Here is a 12,670-nt window from a genome sequence, read left to right on the forward strand (position 1 = left end):
TTGCAAACAGAACAATACTAAGGACAAATCTCTATTCAAGACAGTTTTCATAAATGGCACAAGATTATATCACATAATTGCAGTTATTGCGTTATGTGGTAGCATTGTATGAACTGTGTTTCTCTGCATTTGTACTGAAATGATGTATATATAAATGATTTCTTATGTGTGTCAAATAATTCATAAAAAATTGCTCTCACTCTCTCTTCAGGTGTCTCTCTTCCTATAAAAATTGAGAAAGGATGGAAACTATAAAAAGAGAAAGTAAAACAGAGAAGGAAAGATCTAAAGGAATCTGGAAAAAAATAATTCATGGAAATTGACTGGTATCTGTTTTCTCTGGAGAGATTCAGTTCCCCTTTTTACCGCTTTTTGACTTCTCCAGATGAGGGAAGACACTCAAAATGTTGTGGGCTCTCAAGTCTTGCCTGGTCAAGATTCCCACCACAGGAGATACCTACAAAAGGAGCACAAGTGTGATGTAAGTAATGCTTTTATCACTTCTAATGTAAAATAACTTTGCCACCTATAATTATTCTAAACAAGTGCTTATATTACCATATGACTATTTCTGTGCATCTTTATACTATGATAGGAGGGAGATATTTGCATAAGAAAAATAACTGAAATTTGCTTATAATCTCACCCCTGCTGCTTGGTATTTGGGTACAATGAGCATGTGGCGGAGCCCCACCTGCCTGAAAAGCACCATTGCCTTAGCCACTGACAAGCTTTCTACCACAGTATAAGGGGTTGTGTTAGTCAGGGGATGCAAATCGACATACATCTCCATTTCATCCTTTGTAACTAACACATCTTCGATCTTACCGCCCCTCTCAGCTAAATCAATCCAGGTGAATTTCTCTCTCACTTCCCACTCCTCTGTCCTCCGTCTTTCATGAAGGAACCACTTTTTCTTGAGAACCAAAAGAAGGTGAGTTCTTAGGACAAGACCGTGCAATTCAGTTGCCCCAACTGGCAGACCCACCGGTGGCACTACTCCTTCATCGACGACAGGGAATCCGTTATATGTGGTGTTCTTCAAGGCCTCTACGATACGTCCCACCTTCTCAACTCCACAGAGTGTAACTACTGGTGGCTTTACATCAGCAAGCTCACCAGCAGTGATATTTCTCATCCATGGCTCCGGGTTGGCATCCAGGAAAGGTAGACCTTTCAGCTCCAATATTATTTCATAAATACTTAGGTTGAAGCAGTCTCCTACACTTTTGGCAATTAGAAGAACCAGCATTGTTATTGGCAGAAGGAGAAGATTGTTTGTTAGCTCAAGAAATATGACGCAAAGAGAAACAGTCATTCTCATTGAACCAGCCATAAGGGAAGCTGCTCCGAGAACCGCATACAGCCCTGGATCAATTTTTGTATAAGATCCCATGGCAATGGCAAGCAAGCGACCATAAGCTGAACCCATGAGGATGATTGGAAGGAAGAGACCAGATGGCACAGCAATCCCAAAAGTGATGAGTCCCAATATGCAATACAGAACGAAGTAGATAATAAGAGACATAACTTGGAATTCACCGGGAGTGTTTATGGAGAAAATGTTTCGGACTGCATCATCGTTGGTTGTAAGGAGAAGAGTAGCAAGATCATTGTAATAGCCGTCTGGGCAGTTGAACTGCTTGAAGTTTCCTGTCCCTCCAGTACCAGGACAAGACCCGGGAAGTGATGGATCACAAGGCTTGCATTTGGCCAAAAAAGGAAGTCCATACATGCAAATGGAGGTGAAAAGGGAGACACTCAGAGCGAGAAGAACCTTATGTAGTTTTCCCTTCCTGCAAGATAAAAAAGGATCAAAGATTGAAAGTCAGGATTTTGCATCTATAGTTTTCCCTTTTTTTTTGGCAGTTAAATGTGATAAGAAGGCCATGTTTGGATAGGAATTAGGATTTAAACTTAAAAAGATGCAAGACAGTTGGATCAATGTCTCAAGATGATTCTAATCCAAGTAAGCTCATTTTTGTGTGGATATGCATTGCCTTTAAAATATAGAGAACCAACTGAATGTTTGATGATCCAGTTGGGAATGTGGAAGAGTAGGTGCTTACTCGTTGATCAGATTGTAGAGCCTCAGAATTTTGTGGAGGACATGATTGTAGAGGCTTCCCAAAAGTCCGCCTATGATTCCAATCACTACAACAGGGATGATGTCCACAACATGGTAGCTAACACTGACACCACTCACATCAAACATGATAAGCCCTCCTCTTCCAAAAAGTCCACAGTTGCCAGATTTGCAGTATTCAATGAAGGCCCTCAGTATCACCACCACAACTGCCGTGCTGAAGAAAGTTCTCCAGAGGAGTGCACTTCTCCACCATGTTGCCACTTCCTCTAAAGCAAATAGGACACCACCTACTGGAGAACGGAAAGCAGCACACACACCTGATGATGACCCACATGTGATAAGATCTCGCCTGTCCCGATCGTTGTTGAAGTAACGGAGCCAACGCCACCTGAGCCGGTAATTATCTGGACCACCTTGACCTAGTAAGGAAGCAAAGCAAGCGCCAATGTGAACCAATGGCCCTTCTTTTCCAAGGTCTAAGCTAGCAGAAACTGCTGCAATGCTTCCAATGATCTGTGAGTGAACAGATTAAAGATTGTTTAAGGGAAAAAGGGGTTGGTAAGTATCATAATCTACTTCTGATGAACTTCACTTTCACTTTTACGATTCAGTCAAAGGGAAAGCAAACATGTCAAATCTCTCAAAATTTAGAATCTTATAGTACAATTACAAGTGGAAATTTGCGATCATAATTCTTTTATTGTTAAATTCACACTGCAACATGCAAGCAAAATTTGTTCTTCTGGACACAACTGCCTTAAATTATGAACCTTTGCCCTTAGTTTGTGTATCTCTTCGTATGTGCTTTTAAGTACAGTAGCGGACCCAGGAGAAGTCCATAACTAACATAAGCTTATTTCTATACAAAATTTACCTTGCTTTAGCCATAATTTATACATATACACAGTATTTTTTTGACGAAGCGGGTTCAGTTGAACCCACTTCTCACCACTTGGGTCCGCCCCTGTTTAAGTATATGTATTTTTGGCGCTTCCTTCATTTTCATGATAGGGCAAATCCATGTTAGTCAACAAATAGCATATTCAATTAAGACATATAAGCTGAGTCTCACCGAAGCTATATCCTGACTTTCACTGTAAGCGAGGAAAATCACTGAAAGTCAGGATTTTCCTCCCTTCCATGTTAGTCACAAAGATTGAAAAAAACAAGTTACAGTGACGGTACCAAAGGATTGAACTGCTGGAAGTTCAAGAGTAAATTAGATACCACTGATGGATCTTCCTCGCTGGATGAGTGCATTCGATTCTAAAATTCTCTTTTTATTCTTAAACCACTTCCTATCTGATTACTGAAAGATAGAGATCACTTCCCAAATGAGATTGAATTCCATAAATATGTGTTGATTGTATTTGGCTTATCTAGCGGGTCGGATTAGGTGCCATCACGACTAAGATAAAAATGTGTTATTTGCTGCTATTCTATCTATTTATACATCTGGTTCGACAGAATCTCAATACTATACTGATGGCGTTATAATCTGCCTGCTATCTGAATTGCCAGCACTGATAAAATTGGGTGTGTGACGCACCTTGACAAAAAGTGTGGTTGCTCCATACATATTGGGAGTATCTACACCGTTGAGATAAGCTTTGATTTCAGGAATTCCAGGCCCTGCAGCAGTAGGTGCAAAGCACACGCAGAGAAGGGCAGCTATCAAAGTGAGCACAAAATTAGCACCCGCAAAATATGCAAATCCCATAAGGTACCTGTAACCATTGTTACAATCTCAATTATGAATAAATCAATAACATAATTCAAGTCAAATAAGTGATCTTTGGTCTTGTTCTTAGTCATTAGCTAGTGGTATCGTATTGAAGAATCAGTAGTAAGACTTCTGGAAGCATTTATGAATTGTTGATCATAGGGAAAACATCACCTACCTTCTATCCTCGATATAGTTCACAACAGCTCGAAGTTTGTAACCAGCCATGTTTTCGATTGCAAGATTGATGAGGGTGGCTGTAACTCCTGTAAGCAGGCCGACCAAAAATGCCAGTGTCCATTTCAAGAACACATACTGTAATACTTGAACTCTAGATCTCCTTCTCCAGTCATGCTTGAAGAGATCATTCTCGTTGATCCTAAAACAGACACACACAATTAGGACATCCAATTTCTGTTGGCCCTTTTAATGCACAAGTAAAGAAAAGCTATACTTGATCTATGATAAGATTATTAGTTGTTCTTACTCATAATCCAAACTTTCGATGTGGGAGACCTTAGCTCCAACCAAGGCAAATGGACTGGATGATAGTGTTCTGTTTCTCTTGAGAAGAGGCTGATGCAGTGAATTGCTCTCTGGATCTCTTTCTTCTTCATTCTGTTGTCCGTCCATGTTATTAATCGTTGCTTCTTCTACTAATCGAGTTGGCTCCTCCATGTTGGATAATATAGAAGGATCGAAGAAAATTGCAGAAGCACCTCTAGTTCTGCTGGTTGGTGCAGCAGCAGAAGTAAGAAAAGAAGAAGATACCAAGTTGTTTTATCCGGTTATTGGGATTCAAAGGCAGAGAGGAGCAGGAATCATTTTGGTTGTTTTCATATCTAAGCTTGTCTTCTTCCTGTGGGAATATTGCACATGAGCTGATTGATTATAGACACAACTTGGTGTTTTTTAAATACCAGATAATGGTTACTCCACTTGGTTTGAACATGATAGGTAGTATCTTGGTATTATATTAATTATTTAATTTTAGGATGAAATAATTGTCGGTTAAAAAATTTGAAGTGCGAGCTTTTGCCAGTTAGGCAGTTACTGTAAATGGTCCATTTCCTAATGGGACAAAAACCAGGAAACGTGGAATCTTGCTAATGCTCGATTGCAAACATCCTTGCACTGGGGCCGTGGACGGGAGTTAGGTATGTAATGATGTCTGTTGTAACTTGTAAAGATATCTAATCACAGTCAACACGAATTATTCTTTACACTTGTTTTATGGGTCCTAATATTTACGACTTTAAAACCGATTAAGATTTACCAACATTCATTTACCATGATTGCCGTTGAATACTTTCTTTATAATATTATTCCGTGGTGATATCTAGGGGTGTGAATGGATAATAGAAAATCGACTAAATCGATCGAATCGATTTTTAGGTTTCTTTTAAAGAAACCGTAGGTTTTTATATAAATTTATAACCGTGCCGATAATTAGGGTAGAACCAAAAAAATATCGAACCGTACCAAATAAATTTTACATGTGAAAAATATATTCATATAGTAAGTTTAAAACTAATAAAGTATTAAATTTTTCATTGGGTCTTGAAATTATAAAAATTGTTATAAGTCAATAAGTAATTAAACTCAAAATACTAATTCCTAAAACCTATTCTGCTATTTATACTTAAACTAAGTTATTTCAAGTATCTTTATTAGCAAGACACAAAGTATTCTAATGATTATGAGTAGCAAACTACAATGTTTGAATATGTTTCATTTTATATAATTTAGATTTATCTTAAATATTTAATATAGACTTTATTCTTGAGTCCCAACTTGGTTAATATCTTTCCACTCGTGTGATTTATATTTTCTTTGCTTTTACTTAGTTTCTTTTACGTTGGTGTCGAATAGTTGTGTATCTATACTCTAGCCATCTTTCATGTTTTTTAATTCATTATCCTTTAAACAGTAAAAATGTCTAGAGAGTTCGCTAAGTCCTATAAAAGAACGTACGTTGTTGCATTCTATTTTTACTGGTGAATTCTATATGACATTTAAAAGATACCGAAAATTAACCGAACCGTACCAATATCGAAGTGAAACCGATATCATGGGACGGTTTCGAAAAGTCTAGTTTTGGTTATACATAATAAAATAACCGAAAAATTGGTATGATACAAATTTTATAAAATAACCTGCCGAACCGAACCATTGACACCTCTAGTGATATCCTTAGTGAAATGTCGTTCACATTTTTTGCCTTTTGAAAGTGCATTTTATATTGGAGAAATTTATAATACAAATAGTATTTGGAGAAAATCAAAATTAAATTGCCCAACAATTTATGTCACCCTTAGGGTTCTAGCATTATATTTTCCACCGTAGTTTGTGTCATTTTAGGTAGGATACTTTTACCAAAATTGCCCATCAATTAATGTTAGTCTAGATCTAATCTTCTTTCATCATAAGTAAAGCCAATAGTATTTTGGTTTTCTAGACTTCTAAACCAAAAGTAAATAAGCAGCAACAATTAATTAATGACACTAGGTTTAGTATTCTTTTACCGTAATAATTTCTGTAGGTTACAAAGTTAATTTTTGGTTTTCTAGAATTTTAAACCAAAACGAAATCAGAAACAACGCTTATTTTTACTTTAGGCTTGGTATTCTTTTTCCAAACACAAAATAAGAAGCAACAATTAATGTCAATTTTGGTTTGGTATTGTTTTACTAAAATTGCCGTAGGATACCATAATAAATTTAATCATGATACAGTATAAATAATAATGGAAGAAACTTTCGCAAAGGAAGAGTAGGACTAGTAGTACAGCTTCATCACAATATTGAAGAAATATGATTTTACTTGCGGTTTCTTTATTTATCTAGCTAAATAAGATTAATTTTCATCATTTACAGTAATTTATAGTTTAATTATTTATCTTATAAATTTAAATACATTATTTAATAATAATATTTACTTAATTTTTTAAAAAGAAATTACTCATTGAGATGGGATACACGCGCAACGTGCGTATCCTGAGACTAGTATATTCAAAATCTTATATTCTTCTCCACAATTATCTAAAGGTTGCATGTGAAGCGATTCTAATATCATATGTAACAGTCCAACATACTAGTAATATTTCACGTTATGTCTTGACTTGCACGACTTTAATCCAGAGCTTGTTTTTTTTTTATGTATCCAACATTTCTCCGGTTATAGAATTTGGCTAGGTTGTTACAAGTTATTAGATTAATGTTGAGTAAATGACATTGAAACTCTGCATCTGATTCGCGTGTTATATCCGTGGCTTGTTGAAGTATGCCTCAAGACTCAAGGGATGAGTATATCAATAACTATAATTCAGTGTTAATTACCGATTTATAATCTTCCTTTATTTGATCTGAAAGAACGTAGTAGTAGTAGTAAAATCACTTTTGTTGTACGCTAATCAAGTTCAATGATTAACTAGAAGTTGCGAATTTAGACACAGTTGCATTATTTAAACGAAAGAAAATAAGTGGCTGAATGGTGTACACCAAACAACTCTGACAGAGAAGCACCAATCAATCTCTTTAGGCATTTGACATGTGGTGAGGACTAGATCCAATCCAACGATGGAAACAAAAAATGGCCTTTCACATGACTCACAAGTCATCTTATATTTCCATATTTTATTTTCTCTCCAATATATTGGTATTATACGGTACAAAAATGGCCTTTCAGATATCTGATGAGTCATTTATGCAAATTGGTATGGGATGGTATGGTATGGTATGGTAGGACACGGGGTGCCATTCAATTCAACTTATGATTGGAGCTCCAGAAACATCTTTTACTTTAATCCCGTGGATTAATATTGGATATGACTAATTCATATTTTGGCTAAATAAATAACTAAATAAGTCCATATATAACTAAATAGTCAAACAATTTGGTTCAAAATATGTGTCACTATTTTTTCCAACTTCCCCATACCATATTCTGATAAATGATCTGTGCAATTATCTGAAAAATCTCTCAACAGTTATTATTCATTTCGAGAAAAGATAAAAATATGACGTAGGAGTACTAATTAATGTATAAAACATGATGTATATGTTGTGATTTTGGTGAAAAGGAAACCTACAATCACGAGGTCACGAAATGCACGTAAAGACTCGACATTGCCAGATAGGCTATTGGATCAGACGGCACGACAAGTGGCCGTCTGGATCTGTTTTTAAGCACTCCATCAAAGGGACATGAGACTTGTCTCCCTCTCCATCTTTATTAAAAAAAAAAAAGTAAATTAAATGCCACCTAAAAAGTTAAACATCTATAGCAAATTTCCATGCCAAAAGCTTTTATTTACCTTATACACGACACAAGTGCAACACATTGGAGTAGTAAACATCAGTAGTACTGTGTTCTGAACTAGTAGTGGCGTTCAAACAGTAACCTTTTATTCAACAACGTCAAAGCAGTAGGCCTTAGCTGGGTAATTGAGTCCAAGCCCCTCCTGGATGGCCTCTATTAATGTTTAATGTTTAATGTTTAATGATGAATAAAGAGAGACAGAGAAGGGGCCCCATTTGTGACTTTGCAATAATAGGGATGCTGAGCCATATCGAGTCGCCAATTATTGATTACTTGACTCTCTGTGTATCTGGACGTGGATACGTCCAAAGATGGAATGTTACTTTTACGACGCTTTTTTGAGAACCTCAATAATATGTTTACTGGAGGTACAAATAAAGTCTGATACTGTAGTTGAAAAGATTAACAAGTTACATATATAAGGTATGTGAAATCTTTTGGAAAAAATCGTACAATTTTAATCTAAAATAGATAATATCATAATAGTTTTGATCTAACTTCGCCCAAACAGTATTTTATCTTTCTTTGTTAGAAAAGAGAAAAATATACTCTTATCGGAAGGCTGTCGGCTTGGACGGTTACGTTCGGAATCCCCCACCATTCTCATCACAGTTTAGGTGTTGCTTGAATTCCAGTTTATTGTAATACCAGAAAGAATTGGGGAAGATATACTTATATATAAAAACAAGCTGATTAAAATGTCTATCCTAATTCATGAGTGAAGAAGAAAAAAAAGATGTGTATTCAAATAATAATGGTGGTTTATTTGGCAAGGAACTTCTCTCTAGCTAGCCTGCCACAAAAAATCGTTGACACTTCAACTGTCATGGAAAATGATGCTTTAGAGAGCAAATTAAAGATAACTATAGAACTTGCTGAAACACACCAAGCATTAGAATACCCTCCATTTAATTAGTTTAACAACTCACTTATCTTATTTCTTAATTGTTAAAACTGTTGCGGAAGTCAAATGTATATAGTGTGAATGAGTCACAACTACTATATCAAAAATTATGGCAGCCACCAAATAATAAATAAGACAATAAAGCAACAATAAAAGGAACACCAGAATTTACGACGTTCGGCCAATCTTGCCTACTTCCTCGGACACAACTAATATTTTATTTCACTCCAAAAATACAAGTGAAATAATACTAAAGAGAGAAGATACAAATGTTTTAAGAAGATAAGAAGGCAAATGAGAGGTATGTTTAAATCCTAAACATTAGGCCTCCTTTTATAGGGAAAAGTTTCATACCAAATGGCTAAACCACCGATGTGGGATTTGCCAAATTCAACAAATCTCCACCTTGGCAAAAATCCACATCTTCAATTTTCTCTCAATAACAAATTTTGGTTGTGTCTTCATCTTCAATCTTCAGTGTTCAACAATGTTGATCAAATCCAAATAATGTTGAAGCTTGACCGCAGTCACCACCTTGTCAGCATATCAGCAGGATTCTCTATAGTATGAATTTTCTTCATCGTGACTCCACCTTCTTCTATGATTTCTCGTACGAAATGATACCGAACATCAATGTGTTCGTCCTTGCATGATAAACTTGGTTCTTCGCTAATTGAATAGCACTTTGACCATCACAAAAAATTATGATAATTTATGTCCAATACCAAGCTCTTTTAGCAACCCCTGAAGCTAAATTGCCTCTTTTACAGCCTCTGTAATAGCCATGTACTCTACCTTTGTTGTAGACAAAACAACTGTTGACTGCAAAGTAGACTTCCAACTAACTGGTGTCTTTGCAAAAGTAAACACATAACCAGTAGTTGATCTTCGTTTGTCCAGTTCACCCGCAAAATCTGAGTCACAATATCCAACTACAAACTGATTGCATTCCTGCTTAAAAACTAACCCAACATCTACAGTATTATGAATATACCCTAGAATCCACTTCACAACTTGCCAATGCTCCTTTCTTGGATTATGCATATATCTGCTAATAACTCCAACAGCTTGTGAAATGTCAGATCTCGTACAGACCATTGCATACATCAAGCTACCAAGAGCATTTGTGTATGGTACCTTTGACATATACTCTCGTTCAGCTTCATCTTTTGGCGACATAATAGTATTTAGCTTAAATGGGGTGCAAATGGAGTACTAACTGGCTTAGTCTTTTCATCTATGCCAAAATGTTGTAGTACTCTTTTCAAATATTCTTTCTGAGATAAACAGAGTTTCTTTGAATGTCTATCTCTTATTATCTCCATGCCAATAATTTTCTTTGCCTCACCCAGATCCTTTATCTCGAACTCCTTCTTCAGTTGAATCTTCAACTTATCAATTTCTTTCGAATTCTTGGAAGCTATCAACATATCATCAACATTTAGGAGAAGATATACAAAGGAACCATCTTCAAGCTTGCGCAAATACACACAATGATCGTATTTGCTTCTCTTGTACCCTTGCCGTAACATAAACTTGTCAAATCGCTTGTACCAATGTCTAGAAGATTGTTTCAATCCGTACAATGATTTTTCAAGTTTGCACATTATATTTTCTTTTCCAGCAACTTTGAATCCTTCTGGCTGAGTCATGTAGATTTCCTCCTTCAAGTTTTCATGTAAAAACGCAGTTTTTATATCCATCTGAACTAGTTCCAAATCTAACTGTGCTACCAAAGACAACATAATTCTAATGGAGGAATGTTTTACAACTGGAGAAAACACTTCATTGTAATCAATTCCCTCCTTTTGAGCATATCCTTTGGCCACCAATCTTGCTTTGTAGCGAACAACTTCTTGGTTAGGAAATCCTTCTTTCTTTGCAAATACCCATTTGCACCCAATTGCTTTCTTTCCCTTCGGGAGATTGGCCAATCTCCATGTATGATTCTGATGAACGGGCTGTATTTCATCATTCATGGCAATCCTCCACTTATCTTCTTTTGAACTTTGAATTGCATCTTTATAAGTGTAGGAGCATCATCAGCTACAATTGAGGCGGCACAAGCAACCATCTCTATAAGACGAACATGTTTTGTTATTGTCCTTTTTGGCATGTTGGTTGCAATTGATTCAAGTTGTTGTTGAAGTTCCTGAGTTGGAATCTCCCTCTCTACTGGCTCTTCTTCCAGAGGATAATCTTCATTTGTTTCCTCCTCTGCTTCTTGTGTAGGAAAAATAAATTTTCCCTCAAACTCCTCCTGCTTAGAAGCACCCTCACTTTGTTTGGTATCTTCTATTACCTTATTTACCATAGCAGATTCATCAAAGGTAACATCCCTGCTGAATATTACTTTCTTTGTCATAGGACACCATAAGAGATATCCTTTGATTCCAGAAGTAATTCCCATAAAAATAGTCTTCTTTGCCCTTGGATCCAATTTTGACTCTGTCACATGATAATATACAGTTGAGCCAAATACATGCAAAGAGTCATAATCTACAGCAGACTTTCCATACCATTTTTCAAATGGTGTCTTGCCATCAATATACCGATAAATAATCAAAAAAACCGAAAAACCGACATAAACGGAATCGAGAAAAATCGACTTAATTGGTTTGATTTGGTTCTAATATTTGAAAAATTGACTTACTTGGTTTGGTTTCTTTTTAGGGAAAAATCGATCCAAACCGAACCATAAACACCCCTACTTATATATCTTTGAGCTATTATATCTGAATTATGAACTGCTTATTCTACCAAATGGTTCTATATATGCTTATCATTGTTCAATACTAACTAGAAAGCTAATAATCTTTAGGAGCTGTATGTTCCCATACAAGCTCGTACAAACAAGAGCTATCTAAGACCTAGACCCAATTCATGTAGGAGGCCAGTTGCGTATGATGTGACCTGCACAACGTGTTTTTTCATGTTGATATCCTTTAGGTCTGTCAAAGAAAATAAGAAGACAAGTCGAATGTATCTAAAAATCAATGAAGTTATTTTTTTCTTAAAGAATTTATGTGCGGTGGTTCCAAGTCAATCCACAAGAACTAATTTGGATGGTTTATTATATGTCATTACAATGACAATAAAGGGGTACAAAGCAAGAAAGAAAAACACTACATACATCCACATTGCGTATTTAAATACAACAAAAGGAATATATTTATTAGTAATTGTTTTGAATCGGGAAGAGATATAGTTTGAAACAATCAAATAGTGGTTTTTGTTGAATTTGGCAAATCCCACATCGGTGGTTTAGCCATTTGGTAGGGAACTTTTCCCTATAAAAGGAGGCCTAATGTTTAGGATTTAAATACACCTCTCATTTGCCTTCTTATCTTCTTAAGGCATTTGTATCTTCTCTCTTTGGTATTATTTCTTTTGTATTTTTGGAGTGGAATAAAATATTGGTTGTGTCCGAGGAAGTAGGCAAGATTGACCGAATCTCGTAAATTCTGGTGTTCTTTTTATTGTTGTTGTATTGTCTTATTTATTATTTGGTGGCTGCCATAATTTTTGGTATAGTAGTTGTGACTCATTCACACTATATACATTTGGCTTCCGCAACAATTGGTATCAGAGCCAAGGTACTATCTAAGTATGCTCTGTGGTTGCAGCATAGTCT

General features: G+C 36.0%; 1 protein-coding gene across 1 annotated transcript; it reads right to left on the minus strand.

Annotated features, from left to right (window-relative positions):
• Positions 1 to 132: 132 nt before the first annotated feature.
• On the minus strand, positions 133 to 4,667 carry LOC107777321 (chloride channel protein CLC-b-like). Its single transcript, NM_001325234.1, is given in 6 exon segments — positions 133 to 457; positions 647 to 1,796; positions 2,070 to 2,602; positions 3,639 to 3,816; positions 3,991 to 4,191; positions 4,300 to 4,667. Coding segments are annotated over 6 exon segments (2,361 nt in total). The 5' UTR covers positions 4,491 to 4,667; the 3' UTR covers positions 133 to 349.
• Positions 4,668 to 12,670: the final 8,003 nt, after the last annotated feature.

This window comes from Nicotiana tabacum, chromosome 3 (assembly GCF_000715075.1).
Source record: "Nicotiana tabacum cultivar K326 chromosome 3, ASM71507v2, whole genome shotgun sequence".
NCBI classification, from domain to species: Eukaryota; Viridiplantae; Streptophyta; class Magnoliopsida; order Solanales; family Solanaceae; genus Nicotiana; species Nicotiana tabacum.